The sequence below is a fragment of the Raphanus sativus genome, chromosome 5 (assembly GCF_000801105.2).
Source record: "Raphanus sativus cultivar WK10039 chromosome 5, ASM80110v3, whole genome shotgun sequence".
In the NCBI taxonomy this organism is placed as follows: domain Eukaryota; kingdom Viridiplantae; phylum Streptophyta; class Magnoliopsida; order Brassicales; family Brassicaceae; genus Raphanus; species Raphanus sativus.
In genome coordinates this window covers 8,778,557-8,797,967 of record NC_079515.1, presented here as the reverse complement: position 1 = coordinate 8,797,967, position 19,411 = coordinate 8,778,557, and the positions used below count along the sequence as shown (strand labels likewise).

Genomic DNA, 19,411 nt, shown 5'->3' with positions numbered 1-19,411 from the left:
TTTTTCGGTTTTGACGGAAAATTACGGTTTTCGATTTTCGCGGGTAATTGTGTTTTTCCAAAATAAAAATCACACATAAACATGTAAAAATCAAATCTTTAGGTTTTAGGAAGGAAAATGTCGGAAAAAATTGTGTTTTCCAAATTTGCTAAACTTAGGTATTTTAGATTTTTGGGCCGCCCATTGTCCAATTGGTTAAACCCAATATTGTCCATGATATAATTGGGTTCGTCCATATGGACAAAAATTTAGTTACGGATCAAAATGGACCTGTCCATTTCAGACCATATCAATTTGGACACGGGCCACCCATTTATAGTCCGCTCATTTGACATCTCTAGATGCTCTAGATGCTAGGAAGACTCCAGATAATTATGAAGTTATATTGCATGACACTACTGTTGATTCTTTATTCTTAATACCTAACTGCTGTGTTTGTTGCCTCGTGTTTGAAATGTAAAAACTAAAAGTTGAAGCATCTTTGTTTGGTTGACAATAAAGGTGGTGGTGGTTATATTTATCATGGGAATATTGCAAAATACCTCTCAAAGTATGTCGTTTTCTTCAAGTTTATCCTTCCGTCTATGGAAAAAATGCCTTTATCTTCATCAATCTTATTATTGGGAGTTAGAAGGTTGGTGTCTCTTGACAGTGCCGTCTAACAGCACGTACAAGTGGAACGGTCGAAAATGGTCTAAGTCAAAAATTAAAAAAAAATTAAGAATTTTTGAAACTAAATATATAAATCATGATATAAAATTCTAAAATTTTAGACATGCTGCAAAATTTAGAGTTTATAATTTCAAATAAAAATTATAGCTAAAGCTATAAATTTTTTAAACTAATCTATTACATCGTTATATATACTATTAATATTTTTTGAATAGGGTACATAGATAATGCGAGACGGCCCGAAAGATAGCATGAAAGAATAACAAATAGTAACCAAACTTACTCTTATCTTAGGGTGATAGATTTAGTAATAGTACCAGCTTAAGGTGATTGATTACTTGCCACATTACGCAACTTTTTGGATATATATCACTAATTTCCTCTATTTTACCTAATATTTGGAGTTTTACCTTTTTTATCTTCCGACAATTTTGATTTTTGAGCTTTACTTTTTTATCTTCTGACAATTTTGATTTTTGAGCTTTACTTCAAAAGAAAATTCTGATATAAAGAGTGTCGTTTCTTTCGGAGACAGACATAACTAAGCATCTAGGTCTGGCAATGCTACCACAGCCAAAAACACTAAATGCAAATATCCACAGGTTGTGGTTTGACATGGATTATATGAAGCTAGAATTTGTACCTCAACGGGAAAAGGATAACGCTCAAGGTCTCATTTAAAGATACTTCTCTCCATTATTGTGAATGGTAAAGTTATAGCTAGAGACATGCATCATACAGTTTTACAAGTATATTGACAATGTAGTAGTAAAATATAAGAAGATATATCATTGACCTAACATCTCAATTTGGGCTAAGATGGCCACAAAATTGGTCAAAGAAAAGTACCATTAAAGTCTTTGCTCCTAGCAACCAACAAGTAGTTGGGTTTGTCGCTAAAGCTAGCTCAGCCAACCTATGGCAGTAATCAAACACAAGGTTATTTTGCTATAGCTACCATCAATACACCACCGTGATTGGCTTCACCGGCTAGATCACAAGACAATGGTAATAGCAGTTGAGCTGCTGCTCAGCCACAAAGACTAGTTTCAGAGTATGTAGTAGCCTAGATCTTATGCTCAAGGACATGTTTCAGCTGAACCTTTTGTCTCTCGACTTGTGTTTCCATAAGCTTTGTCTTTACGCTGTTCTTATGTGTAGTACCTCTAGGCCACTCTATGCACCCTTTCATCCCTCCTCGGTTTACATTAGCATATGCTGAGTCCGGTGACGAGCCCACCAAGTCCAACCTGCTGAATCCGCCTTTCCCTGGTGAAACCATCCCCGCATTTGACTTTCTCGCGTTTGAAACCCTTCCGTTTATACCTTCTAATGAACTCCATAGCTTCGCCATTGACGACACTTTCTTGGTTTGCCTTCTAGGAACCGAGCATACTTCTTTTATTTCTCTTAATGGAGTCTTCTGAAACTCTGTGCCATTCGCCGTTACATTGCTGTCACGTTGATGATTGTTGCTACTGAAATGGGCGCTCTCATCTGGAGAGAAACTTGATCTGTGTTCTTCCTGATGGCTCACAGTTTCCCAACCACTGTCATCTTCTTCTTCAAACTCACCATTCTGGTCGGTGAAGGCATTAGAGTGTCTCCCATTGTTGATCAAATTGACATCTGAGCTTACCCTGTCAACTTCTGAACCGTGGCCTTCTTCATCTTGGTTGGCTTCACCCAAGTTCATATCTTCAAATAACATGAAGATATCATCCGGTTTTGAAGGTTCATACGTAAACTCCTTGACTTCTTGCACATTACTGACTGATGCAACCGTCTCTCTTAACACTTCAGCCTCTCTCACCTCTTTCACACTTGTAGTATCATTTCTTGAACTGAGAAACGCCTCCAAGTCTCCTACGAGCTTGTTCATTTGCGAGTACTTCTCCTCGAGTGTTATTTTGGCATCAATGAGCTTCATTTGGACACGTTCCTCACGCCAAACCTCAGCCATCTGCAGCATTCTTCTCTCGTCGTCTACTTCCTCTCTCAAACTCACGGATTCACTCTTCAATGCATCAATCTCAGCTTTATCTTCTTCTATCTCCTTAGCAAGCTCATCGCAGACTTCTTCCATTAACTCTCTTGCCTTCCTTTCCTTTTGGTAATCATGCATGTGACGCTTCACAGCCAGCTTTGAATCTGCAAGCTCATTGACTAGTTTTAGATTAACAGCTTCTAATCTCTGACGAGCTTTCTTTTCACGGTTGATGCCATCTTTCATGTCATCAATGAATGCTCGGACCTTCTCATGCTCCTTGCTCCGCCAAGCCGCCCTCTCCTCGCTGACTTTCCTCAGGAACTGCTCAAGCTTCTTTCTCTGAGATCGCTTCTCACTCTCGAGATCCTGGATGCGAGCACGAGCTTCCTCAAGTTTCAGCTCAACAGAAGAAGCAGCATTCCCTTGTTGATCAATCAGCTTCACGTTGCTGTAGATTTGGTGGAGGTCATCCCTTGCATCTAAGCGTATAGGATCCCATTTTGTTGCCGCCTCCATCGCGGAGTCAGGAAATGGTATCGAAGGCTCCTGTTAACAGCAGAAGAAGAAGTTAAATATTTCAGATCAAGAACCTCCCACGAAAAGGAGATGATTAAAGAGAAACAGTCACATGGAAAGAAATGTGCAGAGTATAAAATGTGCAGGCTCCTGTTAACAAACCAAAGGCAGATATCTATACTAGGTCAAGAAACAACTCTAAACTCTCTTAAACTTGATGTTAACCACAAGATTAACTTACGATCAAGCAACATGTAAAAGTGACAGTTGAAGCATTTCAAGATTGAGACACTTGGAGCTTAAGGATATGAAAACACACCTTACACAAGAACCCACCCTTTGTTGGAGGACAAGGGATGCTTCTTAAATTGTTAGTTTGAAAGCCAGAATGTTTGTGATCATGATGGTAGAAAAACAGAGGACCCAAATGTCCACAACCACTTCCCTGAAGGATAACACCATAGAAAATTTTAATCTTCCATATGAACTAAAAACAGAGTACTTCAGATCCATCACACCAAAAAAAACAGAGTATATCAGATTCCAGAAATATGATCAAACAGTGACGGCTAGTGTGGAGATCCTATAATCAAACCAATCTTTTGATTCAAAGCTAAACCAAAAAGTTCAAAACTTTCAGAAAACGGAGAACCGTAGAAAGAGCCAAAAGCTCAAAACTTTAAAAAGGGTACCCGAAACCCTAACGCATCCATTCTCCTCCTCTCATCTCCACCGCTAGAAACCGCATCGGGGGCTTGCAACCGCCACACTCCCGCCGCGAGTTTCCTTCCAGTATCAGGTTTCACACTTCCCCTTCCTTCCTTGCTCTGTGTCTCATCAGCCTGATTGCTCCAATCACCATCATCATCCTCATCCTCTTCAACCGCGCAGCATCGCTCCCTGTTCCGATCCTCCGCTTTACATTTCACTGGAGAAGTCTCCGGTCTGGTATTCCTCCTGCCGGTGACGCCGGATCTTCGCTGACGGGTCGATCTCGGTTTCATCTTCCGATTCGGTCCTGTGGCGGGTAATGTAGCTGTCGAATTTGAGGTTCAACTAAGAATCTGAAAGCTACGCAAAATGCGTGAGAGAGAGAGAGAGAGAGAGAGAGAGAGATGGATATGGAAATGGAAGGTTGAGAGCTCGTGATGATTGATGCAGACTTGCTTGATTTGGAACTGTGACACAGAAACAAGATGCATATGAGTGAGGTGTGGGGATGGATACTACAGTATCTTTGATTTGTATAAAATTGATTACTTTCACATGTCCAAATCATGGGGTGAGAGAGCAAAAGGAAACATTTTTATGTGTATGATTCTTTCAGCATCAAAAGCCCAACAACATATATGATGAAATCAAGGCCCATTTACTTACGAAGGATTTAGATGTTGTAGTAGGGGTTCAATCCTCAACTATGAGCCTTTAATTTGTTCATGTGCCCTTGTCTTGTGTGGTGGATCGGTGGCCATCATTGGTATCTATTGTTATATGGATTATACAATGAACAATCTGAACACTATTAGCTGGATTATTGGATTTATTAGATTTATCCTTTTTATCTGTTATATATATCGAGACAGAACAACTTGAATACTATCTGCGGTTGCGTACATTGAATCATTGATCCATATATACCTCATTACATATTTGTAGCATGGTCCCGTTTAAGCATTGCATGGGTCTTATGTGCCGTGCCAATGTGTATGTAGATCGTTGAATATATAAATCGTTTATTATATTTGAAACTTAATATTGTACAAACGCCAGGGAAGTTCCTATCTAGTTTTCATCTTAAGATTTCATTTTTATGGACGAAAGACTAGTTCTAAACCTTAGTCTTCCATCAAAAAGTCTTCGGATGGACTTAGTCACCAGGTCAATAGAAATAATTAGAATCTCAGTTTGAATCGTCACTATTCTAAGACTAGGACGTATGCTACTCAATTTGTTTATTTTAGTATAATGAAATGATTGGAAAAAAATCATAGAAATGGCTGGTGGAACTACCATGCGACTAGATCAGCTGAAATAATTAAAAGATATGTAATGTAACACCTAGAAATTAAAGCTAAAAATGCACAGCAATTGAAAACAGACACATCGTATTGATTCCCTAACTCCACTAGGCACTAAGCTATGTATGTATTGTAATATTTTATCTTACAATAAGAATATAAATATATACGGATAGATATTATTATATTAAAGCATTTATATAGAAATGATCATGTTTGTCGTATCTATATAGTGGGTATGAACACCAAGATTCTCTAACATATTTATAATTCGGTTTTGATTTACAAAAGAAATAAGACGTGCGAGAGATCGATAGATCAACCAATACATCCCTACAATTCAGGTTCGCCTAGAAATATTACTTGATTCTGTGGTTCAAAGTGATCGATAATACAGAAAACAAAAACTACTAGTAATAGGATAAATTCGGTGTAGCACCAACTTCGAGCTCTTGGTCGATTCGATACTACATAAAAAGCTAGTTGTAGTATACTAGTATAGTGTGATAAGTTTGACGTAGCACCAACTTTGAGATTTTGACTTTTAATAAATGATATTTCGTCTTGTATATTAGTTGTTGAGTTACGTTTGAAAGTATATTTAAAAAAATATTTGTAGGGTAACACACTAACACTGATGTTAAGCTCGGTCCATATGTGAAAAACTAATATGTTTCCATAATAAATAGAAATGCTATTTGTTCAGCTTGCTAGGATCGATTTAGTTCTTTAATTTCATTATTTTTGGCATGTCCAAGTTTACTTACCAATAACATTTTGTAAGAAATAAAAAAAACTTTTGTAAAAAAAAGTAATGGACAAATAAACAATACGAAGTTTTTTGTTTGTTTCACACCAACAATAGTACGGTCAAATGGCATTATAGCTATCAAGGTTGAACCATTTTTATAATTTTAAATAGGGGAACTAAATGGAAAACGAATAATTTTGACCAAAAAAAAATGGAAAACGATTAATCCAAGGCCACCTCTACATTTAAAACTAATCGAGAGAAAAGTAAAGTGTAGTGAAAATTATGGGGGTTAAAGGTGGCGGAGACGTGCATGTGAATAAATGATAAACTAGTCTTTGACCCGCACACCCGTGCGGGTGTTATTTTATTTTTATTTTTTTCATAAATATCGAATATTAATTGTACAATCGAATATTTTGTGGCCTGTCCTCCTCTTGTTAATTTAAAACAAAATTTTGATGTTTATTGATCAGTGACATGTTAGAGTAGGGATAGACGTTCGGGTATCCATTCGGGTTCGGTTTCATATCTATTCGGGTTTCTTGTTTTGGGGTCAAAGATTTCAGCCCCATTCGGGTATTTTTAAATTTCGGTTCCGGTTCGGTTCGAATCTTTTCTGGTTTGGTTCGGGTTCGGATAACTCATTTAAATTGTTTTTAAAATTTTAAAATTCATATATACTTTAAATTTTTTAAAATCTATAACAAAATTATATATTACATATAAATTTGAAAAACATATGTCAAAATACTTAAACTTAACATATAAATTGATTTTTTGAATATTTGGATATAAAATGAATAGATATTTAAGTATTTTTGGTGTTTTAAGTATATTTTTTCTATTTTAGACATATTCTTAAGTATTTTAGAAAACTTAAAAGTATTTTATATATTTTGGATGTTTTTACTATACATTATTTCTGAAAATAATTAATATATTTAGTTATATAAATCTATTTCGGATAAATTATGTACCCAAAATACTTTGGTTCGGATCGATTTGGTTTCGATTCTTTAAATACCAAAATTTTGAATCCGTTCGGATATTTAATCAATTTCGGTTCGGATTTGGTGCTACTTTTTGGATCGGGTTCGGTTCGGTTCTTCCGATTCGAATTTTTTGCCTAGTCCTACGTTAGAGTTTTTCACTTTAAGATTTTTTTTTCAGAGTTTCTCGCTTTATGATATCTATTTTTTTGTCTTTTATCAAAACTACGATTTCTAAATTTACTTCCAATTTTTTTTGTCATGTTTACTCAGTCAAGAAAAAAGATTTTAAACTACTTAGTAAATCGACCAAAACGCATGTGTTTCATAATTTTTGCTCAACGATATTTGAACGGGTAAATATTATAATTAGATGGGCTTGTATTGTATGGGTTAAGTGGCATGTTTTTAATTTCAAGGAAAAGTTTTAAATGAAACTAATGTGTTTTAAGAGTAGTGGCATAAGAATGTAAATATTGAAGAAAACTTAGACCTAAATTCTAAGTGTACTTCAGTTTTAATAGATTAGATAATAATGTCTTATGGCTTAGTCGAGTAATTGAAAAATTGGATGGCATCTTTGGCTTCAGAGATTCTGTTCCCTTTGCCTGCGTTCACACTTTGAAGATCCCTCCTCAAGTGCCGTGTTCACACTTCACTTCACTCGGCTTCCTCCAAGCTCGGCTCGATCCACATTTCTAATTGTTTTTTTGTGTGTATATAAATAACACCTTCCTAAAATAAATTATAAAATTTCATATATTTTCAGTGTTATGATGTCTTAGATTTTTACATGTTAATAGTCTTTTACCTCAAATATAATCTTATACAAAATTATCTTTTTGTTTTAAAAAGAATGTGAATATTTATATTAATACATTTACATTAATCATATATACTATAAAAATTAAATTAGCATTTCCGGATAAATATTATGATTTGGATGGTTGCGTTATATGAGTTTTTTTTTGTAAACTATTTTTTTTTAAATTTAGTTGAATCTAGGAGTCGTAAATCCACAAATTAACTTATTTTCTAAGGTATTCAAAATAGATTCTAAAGCATAGATGTATATCTAGGTTAGGTGGATATAATAATGTAACTTAGTTTCACACAATAGGAGGATCGAATCTAAAACATGTTAGCGTTTCAGACTTTTCCACTGGCATTTAATCAAAAAACCCGTTCTGAAAAATTAAATCTGGATCTATTAAAAACATAGACTTAATCTCATATATCAGGTGCAGCTCATGAATAGATCTTCTCTCAGATATTCAAATAGACCGAAAGTAATAGTTCATATCCGCTTTATATAAGTTATACATTACATATATGTATATTTCTGAACATACATGTGTTATATATTTTACATGCTCAAAATTGTAAAGAAATGTCTTTTTGGGAAAATGATAAATGAAATCTGTTCATATACAAACAAAGCTTCCTGTAGAATTTTTACTCAAAATAGTTTCCTGTAAATAATGAAAAAGGGAGTATTGGATAATGGAAATGGAGAAGATTCATGCTTTACATGTTTCTTTAGCCATGTGATATACAAACTCTCGTGTGAATTTCTGATTTCGTCAGACGTCACGTTAGGTATACAATTATCATCCTTCTTCTTCCATCTTCCATGGGCTTTGTATTTTCACCGACACACTGGAAATAAAAATAACAAATTATAATCAACAAAAATATCCAAGCCGAACATCCAAGCCGCGAAAGACACATGGAAAAAAATGACAGAAGCTGGTGATCGTGATCAGTTCAACAAACAGTACGTGTCCACGTGGGACAAAAGTACTATTAAATCCGACGTGGCAAATAGTGTATGTTCTTGTTGCATTTGATCTAATCTTTATCTTATTTATATGATTCTAATATCCCACCACCTTCTACCTACGTCCTATATAAATCATCTCTGACCTCACTTAATTATACTTCCACAGAGAAGAAAAGAAAGAATGGGGAATTGTCTAAGGCACGAGTCAGAAATGCACTGGGCTGGTGAAGATTGGGATGATTTCACCACACAAGATGAAGAAGACCATCGTCATCATCATAGCTCTAAGAAGACCTCCATTAAGGCTAGCAAAACAGAAACTGTCACAGAAGACGGTAAATCATGTGATCCATCTCGTTACGAGATCAAGATCAGACTAACGAAGAAGCAACTCCAAGATTTGCTTAGTAAAGTCAACGTCCATGACTTAACCGGTTCTGCTGCAGCGCCTGGTCTTGATCGTAAAACTGAAGAATGCAACCAGCACCGGTTATGGAAACCGGTTTTGCAGAGTATACCAGAGGTTAACTGAAAGATTTTCAGAGATGAGACCATATTATATATTCGTTAGTGGGTTTCTTCAGTTTTAGGGTAGGATGTTGATGTAAATTTTAAGTTTTTGTTTTCTTTGTCAGACTCTAAATCACTTAAATATACAATAAATTAAATAATAATAAATAATAATAAACATAAACATAAATAATATTATGTATATGATAAATAAACAGAATCCAAACCTTGACCGGTGGGTCATACCATGATTACCTGACTAACTATCTAGTTGGGCCTTTTGGGGCCTTATAAGCCCACCAACAATAATCGTTTTCTTCCCTCCGCTATTCCAAAAACGTCTCGAATTCATATCTATAAACCCTACGCTCCTCCTCCGGCTCCCGCCGTCAGTTCTCCGGCTAAAAAACTGAACTTTTTCTCTCTCGGCGGCGTTATACAGTGACGGAAGAGTCTCACTACTTCACTGCTCTACTGATTTAAACGATCCTTAAGGTCTGTGCAAGTTTTTCTCTTTGTAAATTCCTGAGATTCTGTTCTGCTGGTCGCTTTTGATTACGTTATTGTAGAAAAAAAATTGGACTTTGCTATTTTCAGATTATGATAAGAGAAAGATCAATATTCTCATATTAAAAAAAGTTTATAGTTAAATTGAATAGTACAAATGTGAAAGCATGGTTATGGTTACTTCTTTTACAAAAGAGATAATATTTCCATCAGTATGTTTCATTGTTACATTTGGTAGTTCCTTTTCTCTTCTCATTTGTTGATGTATTATAAGTAAACCAATATAACCTTTGCAGATTCTGGAAGTGTGTAATCTAACCACAATGTCTATCACATCATCACTTACTTCAGCCACACTTTGCGGGCCCTCAGTTTTTCCAAAAGCTTTAGCTTGCAGCAATGAGTTCCCAAGAACTCATCTCTCGAGTCCTTTCGAAAGCTCGAAGATTTGTTTGACTACACATCCCAAGAAAAGTTCTACTTGGAATCTGACCAGAAACATTGCTCCCATCCTAGCAACCAGGTGTCATGCTATGCAAGTGGAGACGAAGGAGCTGTTTACCCCTGGGAAGAAGTTTCAGCTCAGTGACGTGATTGAAGGGCAACAGTTTGATAGGGAGATGCTAAGTGCTATCTTCGATGTTGCACGTGAGATGGAGAAGATAGAAAAGAGCTCTTCTCAGAGTGAGTTACTCAAGGGTTATCTAATGGCTACCCTCTTTTACGAGCCTTCCACGCGTACCAGGCTCTCCTTCGAATCTGCCATGAAACGTTTGGGAGGAGAAGTCTTGACTACTGAGAACGCTAGAGAGTTCTCATCTGCTGCTAAAGGGGAAACACTTGAAGGTATCTCTCATCTTTTCAGCTAAGTATATAATTATTGGTACTCTTTTGACCTTGTTGATTGTGTGGGGGGGGCTTTTTTCAGACACGATAAGAACGGTGGAGGGTTACTCAGATATAATAGTGATGCGACATTTTGAAAGCGGTGCTGCTAAAAGAGCTGCAGCTACTGCCAATATACCTGTCATTAACGCAGGTGATGGTCCTGGAGAGCATCCCACTCAGGTCTGTTGTGTTCATCATAACCTTTATTAGCCTTTTAGTTTTCTCGCTTTATATCCTGGTTTCTCATGTCTTGTGAAGGCTCTCTTGGATGTCTATACCATCCAAAGTGAAATTGGGAAACTAGATGGCATCAGTGTAGCCTTAGTTGGTGATCTTGCCAATGGAAGGACAGTACGGTCCCTTGCGTACTTGCTTGCCAAATTTAAAGACGTGAAGATATACTTTGTTTCCCCTGAAATTGTTAAGATGAAGGTTAGTAGTCTTACTAAAACTTCTCACCCTCATCAAACTTGAAGAAAAATTACTCAAGTTATTCGGAAACATCATTTTGGTTTGTTGCTTAAATGTTTTTTTAATTATGTGAATGGGGTAGGATGATATAAAAGAGTATTTGACATCAAATGGTGTGGAATGGGAAGAAAGCTCAGATTTAATGGAAGTAGCATCCAAGTGTGACGTAGTTTACCAAACCAGAATCCAGAGAGAGCGGTTTGGAGAAAGGCTTGACCTTTACGAAGCAGCTCGTGGGAAGTATATCGTAGACAAGGCACTGTTAGGAGTGATGCAGAAAAATGCTGTTATCATGCATCCCTTACCTAGATTGGATGAAGTAAGTTGATAAAAACCTCTTCTTTTTCTCTTGCTATGAACCGTCACACAATCCTCAATCTCTGTAATTTTATTTGCACAGATCACTCCAGATGTTGACGCTGATCCAAGGGCTGCCTACTTCAGACAAGCAAAGAATGGTTTGTTCATTAGAATGGCTCTTCTTAAGTTACTGCTTGTCGGTTGGTAAAAAGATGGTCTAAAAGTAAAAGATCCTCCTTCAGTGTACCGAAGCTTGTGTGACACAAGAGACGTATCATCAGCGTAAGGTCTCGCAATAAATAAAATCTGAAACTCAAACTCAGTGTTTGTGTGTTCAGCATGATGTTACTTCAAAGAAGATAATGATGGTTGGTTTGTTGATCTTGACATTACATTAATCGACCTTATCCGAGGAAGTGTTGTTGTTAAGCTTTATGAATAAATTGATTATGAGTTATTATCCACCATTTGTATTCAAACGGGAAAGCAAACACTTCTGTCTTACCGCTTCTCCAAAGGGCGAAGCATTACAAGTAGTACATCAGATTAAGAGTGGTTCAATTCACTGTATACTTTTTATTATTACGAAACTGCCCCTCTTTCCACAACTCCCTTTTACACTTTAACTAGTATAATTTTTTATTATTATTTATTATTATTAGTAAAGTACTTTTACAGCGATTTATTTTTATTAATAAGGTAAAAAAATAACACATGGGATTTGCCGTCTATGTGTACTATCTTCCTAGCAGCAAGTCTTTGAAGCCATTCTCAGATTCACGACAGCAGTTCGGTAATAAAACCTCCCTCGAGCCAAGGTATCTATCTATCTCTCTTTCGATCAATAAAGTAGAAGTTTCAGGCAATTCACATGTTCTTTGTCTTTCCCTGGTTTGTTGAACAATCTCTTTAACACCTCTGCAGGTCGTAAAAATTGGAACTTTAGTTTTTTTTTGGAAGATGATTGGGAATCCTGTAATTCAAGTTCCCTCATCATCACTAATGCCATCGTCTTCAATGATGGCTCGCCCTCGAGTTTCTCCCAATGGGCTTCCTTATCTCCCACCCAAACCTAGAACTAGGCATTTAGTGGTCAGAGCTGCATCCAATTCACACGGTCAACCATCGTCTGATGAAGAAGGGAAGAGTCCTCTCACCGTTGTTTTGGATGTCCCGAGGAATATCTGGAGACAGACTTTGAAACCTCTGAGTGATTTTGGGTTTGGTAAGAGAAGTGTTTGGGAAGGTGGGGTCGGTTTGTTTATCGTCTCCGGAGCTACGCTTCTTGCGCTTAGCTGGGCTTGGATGCGAGGGTTTCAAATGCGGTCCAAGTTCAGGAAGTATCAGACCGTGTTTGAGCTTAGTCAAGCCTCTGGTATTTGCACGGGGACGCCGGTTAGGATCCGTGGTGTGACTGTTGGTACGGTTATCCGTGTGAATCCTTCGTTGAAGAACATTGAAGCTGTTGCTGAGGTATGGGCTTTTTTTTGGTTTTGTTCTTTTGAATCATATGTTTTGTTTTCTATTTCTTATGTTAGGTTTTTTTTTTTTATGTAGATTGAAGATGATAAGATCATCATCCCTAAGAATTCATTGGTGGAGGTGAATCAGTCTGGTCTTCTGATGGAAACCATGATCGATATCACGCCGAGGAATCCTATACCGGAACCTTCTGTTGGGCCTCTGGATCCGGAATGTGGTAGAGAAGGTCTGATTGTTTGTGATAGGCAGAAGATAAAGGGAGAGCAAGGGGTGAGTTTAGATGCACTGGTTGGGATATTCACTCGTATTGGACGTGAAGTAGAGGCGATTGGTGTTGTCAATGCGTATACGCTTGCTGAGAGAGCAGCGTCGGTTATTGAAGAAGCGAAACCATTGCTCAGAAAGGTGATATGAGTAGTTTTTGCTGGTTCTAATTTATACTATTAAATAAGATTGAGAAGAATGAGGGAGGGAGGGAAAATATATGTATTGTCAATATGCTTAACCGGTTGGGGTTTTGATGTAGTAATGTCACAGATTCAAGCCATGGCTGAAGATGCTCAACCTTTGCTCTCTGAGTTTCGTGACAGCGGTTTGCTCAAGGAAGTTGAGTCTCTTACTCGAAGCCTTACCCAAGCTTCTGACGATATGAGGTAATGACTCTTAGTCTTTGTCACCAAAATTGGGGCTTTAGGTTAGATAGTCTTGTGAGGAAGTTCACATAGAAAGTGTCAACTTTTTAGATACTCAATCATGCCCTTGAATTACATCTCTGTTTTTTGGTATATTTTGTGGCTTAAACATTATATTTGTGGACTAACTTCAGAACAAGATTCACCGCAGAACTTTTTATAGATGTGTCTATCTTACTAGCTCCATGTCAAATGAAGTGTCGGATTTGATCTACTGTCTTACAATCTGGAACAGTTGATGATCTTGTTTGCCCTTTTTATCTTCTGAAACCAAAGTTTGCTGTTTCTATCACTTTAATGCATTTACTAAGACCACATCTATGTCACAGCTCGTTACCATACTAATGCCTGACTGAGAGATGAACTCTGTGGTTAGATAATCTGGTAGTAAGATTGCGAGAATGTAAATCTTCTTGAGGGATAAAAGTTTACGTTTTTCAATTTTTTTGCATTGCAGAAAGGTTCATTCGTCGATTATGACACCTGAGAATACAGAACTAATCCAGAAGTCAATCTACACTCTGGTTTACACTCTGAAGAACGTCGAGGTAACTTTTTGCTATTATTCAACAAAAGTAAGAGAGCTTATGAACAAGTTAAAGAAAGTGGTTTAACACGGTTTCTGATTGTTTCATTGTAGAGCATAAGCTCAGATATTCTGGGATTCACAGGCGATGAAGCCACAAGAAAAAACCTCAAACTACTCATCAAATCCCTCAGTAGGCTATTATGAAAACCAAGTTTTTTAAGAGGTGAGCAATGTTGATTCTTTTTCTTTAAATGTGTTTTTTTTATATAAAAAATTGGGTTCAAAACGAGAGAGTTTTATTCAGTGTATACGAACAGCAAATCCGTGTGTACTGCATTAATGCATTTCCTCAAAATCATTTACTTTTCACAAGGCAGAGCGCGTCTCGTTTTCGTGTAGGGTCCCAAGGAAGGAGAAGACCTCACTTCATAATTTCATAATTGTTATAATATTATTTTAAATTCAAAAAAGAAAAAAAACAGACGAGGGTGTTTTAGTCATTGCGCTCGACTATTTGGTCTTTTTAGGCGATTAAAATAATAAAAATTAATAAACAAAGAAAATTTTAATACTCTATAGGTTGTGGTCAGGGTCGGGACAGAGAGCAAGTGCTTACCCTCTTTTGCTTTCTTCAAGACATATCTCATGTGAACTCTTTTCAAGACTTTCATATTTTGTTTCTAAAACCAAAAAATGAGATTATTATTTTTTCGAACAACAAATATAAATAAACAGCGAATAAAAGTTTAAAGCAGTTGACAAAAAAAAAAGTTTAAAGCAAAAAGGAAAAAAAGAATCGAAGTTAAAACGATTTGGTCGGTCTGGTTGGGATGGAAGGTAGAGAATGAAAAAAAAAAAACTATTCCAACCACAAATTATTGTTTATTACAAATAATAACAGTAAAAAACTCTTTAAATAATTTTTAAAAAGAAATAATAATATATTGATTTTTTTTTTAAAATGACTTTATGCTGTAAGAGAGTTTTTTTTGGTTTTGTTTTTCCAACTGCTACCCTTGTCCCTCCATCTTCTTCTTCATCTTCTTCTTCAGACAACAGATCTCTTCTCAACCACATTACTTCTGGTTTCTCCAACCATGAGGAAAGGGAGAGTCTCCTCCGCCGTTCCACCCGCCCTTCCGGTAACCGCCAACGGATCCGCGAAGGAGCCGAGGTACAGAGGCGTCAGGAAGAGACCATGGGGCCGATTCGCCGCCGAGATCCGCGATCCGTTAAAGAAGTCCCGAGTCTGGCTCGGCACGTTCGACTCCGCCGTCGAAGCCGCCCGAGCCTACGATCAAGCCGCTCGTAACCTCCGTGGTCCCAAGGCCAAAACCAACTTCCCCATCGACTGCTCTCCTTCTTCCCCTCTCCAACAACCGCCGCTCTACCACCGCTCCGCCGCGAATCGGAACCAGATCGATCCGTTCATGGACCATCGGTTATACGGCGGAGGAGGCGAGCAGCAGCAGAACCAGATTATCAGCCGCCCGGCGAGCAGCAGCATGAGCAGCACCGTTAAATCGTTCAGCGGACAGAGGCCGTCTTCTTCTTCCGTGGCGAAGCAGGCGACGGCGAAGAGGTATCCGCGGACTCCGCCGGTGGCTCCCGAGGATTGCCACAGCGGCTGCGATTCGTCGTCGTCGGTGATTGATGACGGAGACGACATCGTTTCGAGAAGGAAACCGCCGTTTCAGTTTGATCTTAATTATCCGCCGTTGGATGGCGTTGACTTATTCGATGATGATCTCCACTGCACCGATCTACGTCTTTGATTTGTGTGGGTACTTAAAAAAAAGATTTACCAAATCTCAAAATTTTTAATTTTCCTTTGATCTTATATTGAAAGTAAAATTAAAACAAGGAATTAAACAAAAAAAAAAGGGAGCAGCGATGATGATGATTTCATCGTTGTTGGAATCACAATGACAACGAAGATGGGTGACGATATATAAAAGAGAGAGAGATTGTGTGTAAGATCTGTTACTGTAAGAACCAGATCTATGTTTTCATTTGTCTGTTTCTTATTAAGATCAACCCTTTGTTACATGTAACATTCTATGGCTGATGATGATTCTTAATGATTCAAATCCAATGTCTGTACATTTTTTTAGAGTATCCTTGATGTGCTTTATGTTTTGGGGTATGAGGCTGCATTGTTATAAACAGTTTGCTCTGTAAACACAGAAACTTGTTTTGTCTTTGTTCTTGTTACATTTAGGGTTTCTACTTTAGAAATCTGAGCTACTGAGACATGTGCAGAAGATCCGAATGCCTTCACCTTGTGGTAATAAGCTTTGAAAGAAAGAAAATGGTGAAAGCGGCTTTGCTACCTTAGATTGGGTGATTCGAAGAAAGAAGTTGGAATACTCATTGTTAGTGCTAAGCCTGATGTTTGTTCATTCAGCCTTTTAGTTGCAGATGCTTGGAGACGAGAAAGACTTTCTCTTTCGTGTGGAGATGGAGATGGGCATGGTCAATGGGCGGTGAGTGAGTTGGGTGATTGATAAAGCTCAATGAGCAAAGGCCAAATCATTAGGTTAAAGTTTGGTGGCTGAGGTGATGTCGATCTGTAAATGCCGTTGGGTGTTAGAATTATGTTTTGACCATCTGATTAAAGAGTTTGCTGGTTGAGTTGTCCCGGATTTGGTATCTACTTTACTTCTCTGCTACGGATTCAGACAGTGAATCTTCTGGGTTTGAAGTAAAACCGATCTTTTTGTATTTGTTTTTTTTCCGGCTTTGAGGTAAAAAGCCATGATGTGTCTTGTTATTTACTGTAAAGATTTATTGCTTGAACCTAACTCAATTCTCTAGTCACTTTCTCTTTTCTTATTGGGGTTCGAAATTCTGGTCAAAAAGTATGTTCCTTTACTGTTGTAGCCTTTCGAGAATTGAGGGGTTCAAGCTTGAGTTTCTCATAATGGCTACGTTTGCTGTAGGATCGAATATTTTGGGTATTACATTTTAGCTTCTTCTAACTTAAAAATTGTTCAGATATTTCCTCAGAATAACTTATAGCATGCATATGCTAAATCATAATCTTCAATAGATTCTTTCTTATCCAAACCATCAAAAAACAATATATTATCAGCTAATTTCTTGAGAAGATGTACTAACAAAAACCAGTCGCAAATTATAAAATTGTCCGTTGGAGATTTAAGAATTTCTGACAACGTCTGAAGATGTCTAAACACAATTTTTATACGAGAAATGGCTTAGTGGGTTGCGTGTTCCGGGCGCGACTTGTATTTTTGTGACAGAAATTCTGTCATCCCATAAAGGCTTATGCCGGCCCGTTTCTACAGATCTCTCCCACTTCATTCACCACTTAATAACATACGCTGCGTGCAGTTCGTCACAAAAAAAAAAAATTAGAAATTAGGATGAGGGCAGTAATAAAAGCTCATGAAATGCTAGATTTATGCACCGAATCTATATATATATATAAAGATATCAAAATATATGGTGTAATGGTATTATGGGGCAAAATTTTGGTTTTATGCAACTACATAGAACCGCCTCTGATCATGGCATACCGAAAAGTTTGAATCTTAAGATCCATCAGCTGCTAACTGCATATTTACCATGAAACTGTCAATACGTCCATACGATTATCATTCATTTTCGTGTATGCTAAACTGTTTGTAACATGTTGACAAAAAGAAAACTGTTTGTAACATATACTCGTAATAAAACGCAAAGTAGTACTACAAAGGTATCATAGTTTGTACTAGAGTTAAGAATCATAATATATTAATATGTAACAATCGTTTACTCTTCAATAAAGAAAATCTTCAATCTAAGAGCATCTCCATTGGTGAATCCCTTCTTGGGGTTCATCTTTTTAATTTTTAATTATTAAACTTTTTTATTTTTCTTTTTGATTTAAAAAAAAAAAATAGACCAATCGTGGGCCGCCATGACACGTGGAGTCCACACTACAGTGATGAACTTCAGGAGAGAGGGGTTCACCGGAAAGAGCTTCGCTGGAGAAAAATTCATAAAATTTGTTTATTTTAATATTTTTTTTCTTGGGAAATGTATGAACCCCCCCCTCAAGAACTCTCAATAGAGATGCTCTAACAACTCAACGTGTTTCACTATTGAGAAAATAAAATATATACAACCTCTCCATTTGAAGAAAGATAATTGCGAATACATTAAACTCTGTCTTGCCTTGATAGTATTATATTTTTAAGAAAAATTTACACCACAGACATGAATGGGTAGCCATTCACAAGGTCACAAGCAATCAGAAACCAAGCCCATAAAGTGTTCGGAACAAATTGATAATTCTTTTAAAATTGTAAAAATATTACTTATTTATTTATATTCATTTCTAGTGCCTTCTAAATAGATTCCATCATCCTTCCAATGAACTTAAAACATGCCGCCGGGGATTTGCAATTTGTTTAAGTAATCGTATGATTAAAAGATTAAGAAGACAAATTGAGAGTTTACTAGGTGAGTTTGATCTAATTATATATTTTCTTTCTTTGTTTAGACATCAAATTAATTTAATGGTGATTAGGAACAGCTTGACAACATACGTGGCGCCGTAGGTACGGTGATCTGCGTAATCTACGGCTTAAATATTACAACATCACATGTCACTGTCCTACAGCCTGTTTTGTTCACTAGCATCTTTGTATTCTTTCAACTCTTCATATTTTGTATTACTTTTTAATCACCACGTATTTTCTCCCGCCGATAAATGATAATAATAAAAAGTGTAGTCCATAAGACAAAGAAATTCACTTTTAAAAAGGGAAAATCTCATAAAAATCCCTCGTAGTGTCATTTACTAGCACTTTAAACCCTGAAAATTTTTCACTAACACTTTTAACCTTCAAAGTGACATTTGTATCATAAAAAACCTTCAAATAAAAAAATTGACCTGTTCCGCAGATAAACTTTAAAATATAATTATTTAATTAATAAAATAAATAAAATAAATAAATAAATAAAATAAATAAATAAAAAATTCAAAAAATAAATAAAATCGAAAATTTTAATAAAATTCACAAAAATGAAAAATTAAATTAAACTTTAGAAAATAAATAATATTTTAATAAAATAAAAATAACTAAAATTTTATAATAAATAAGATTAAATTTAAATAGAGAAGATCTGTATAAAAAGTTCATAAATTTTTTAAAAATAGAAAATTCAAAATATATTTTTTTAATTATAAGATTTTTTTTTCAAAAAATATATCATATCATCGTGGACAATAACAATTTCAAATATATCACTAGTGACGATGATGGTTTCTGATTTTTATTTAACTTATGATTTTTTAATTAA

At 36.4% G+C, this 19,411-nt stretch overlaps 5 protein-coding genes across 6 annotated transcripts; 4 read left to right on the top strand and 1 right to left on the bottom strand.

The window, feature by feature from the left end:
* Positions 1–1,345: 1,345 nt before the first annotated feature.
* LOC108863443 (uncharacterized) lies at positions 1,346–4,432 on the bottom strand. The gene is made up of 3 exons (XM_018637871.2): positions 3,871–4,432; positions 3,498–3,623; positions 1,346–3,208 (listed from the first exon to the last, which is right to left on the bottom strand). Exons 1-3 carry the CDS (start codon positions 4,180–4,182, stop codon positions 1,739–1,741), a joined length of 1,908 nt encoding a protein of 635 aa, XP_018493373.1. The 5' UTR covers positions 4,183–4,432; the 3' UTR covers positions 1,346–1,738.
* Positions 4,433–8,830: 4,398 nt separating this feature from the next.
* Positions 8,831–9,409, top strand: LOC108861419 (uncharacterized). Its single transcript, XM_018635280.2, has one exon. It carries the CDS (start codon positions 8,904–8,906, stop codon positions 9,252–9,254), a length of 351 nt encoding a protein of 116 aa, XP_018490782.1. The 5' UTR covers positions 8,831–8,903; the 3' UTR covers positions 9,255–9,409.
* Positions 9,410–9,577: 168 nt separating this feature from the next.
* On the top strand, positions 9,578–11,862 carry LOC108861418 (aspartate carbamoyltransferase, chloroplastic). Its single transcript, XM_018635278.2, has 6 exons — positions 9,578–9,727; positions 10,036–10,585; positions 10,668–10,807; positions 10,886–11,059; positions 11,181–11,417; positions 11,499–11,862. The coding sequence occupies exons 2-6, from the start codon at positions 10,063–10,065 to the stop codon at positions 11,604–11,606; spliced, it is 1,182 nt and encodes a 393-aa protein (XP_018490780.1). The 5' UTR covers positions 9,578–9,727; positions 10,036–10,062; the 3' UTR covers positions 11,607–11,862.
* A 198-nt stretch (positions 11,863–12,060) lies between these two features.
* On the top strand, positions 12,061–14,473 carry LOC108861417 (protein TRIGALACTOSYLDIACYLGLYCEROL 2, chloroplastic). 2 transcript variants are annotated; one of them, XM_018635276.2, is made up of 6 exons: positions 12,061–12,216; positions 12,323–12,871; positions 12,956–13,285; positions 13,418–13,533; positions 14,030–14,120; positions 14,213–14,473. In XM_018635276.2, the coding sequence occupies exons 2-6, from the start codon at positions 12,359–12,361 to the stop codon at positions 14,303–14,305; spliced, it is 1,143 nt and encodes a 380-aa protein (XP_018490778.1). In that variant the 5' UTR covers positions 12,061–12,216; positions 12,323–12,358; the 3' UTR covers positions 14,306–14,473. The 2 variants fall into 2 exon arrangements, with proteins under 2 accessions (XP_018490778.1, XP_018490779.1); XM_018635277.2 differs by lacking the exons at positions 14,030–14,120; positions 14,213–14,473 and having other exon boundaries at positions 13,407–13,533.
* A 607-nt stretch (positions 14,474–15,080) lies between these two features.
* LOC108861415 (ethylene-responsive transcription factor 7) lies at positions 15,081–16,196 on the top strand. The gene has a single exon (XM_018635275.2). The coding sequence runs from the start codon at positions 15,199–15,201 to the stop codon at positions 15,874–15,876; it is 678 nt and encodes a 225-aa protein (XP_018490777.1). The 5' UTR covers positions 15,081–15,198; the 3' UTR covers positions 15,877–16,196.
* Positions 16,197–19,411: the final 3,215 nt, after the last annotated feature.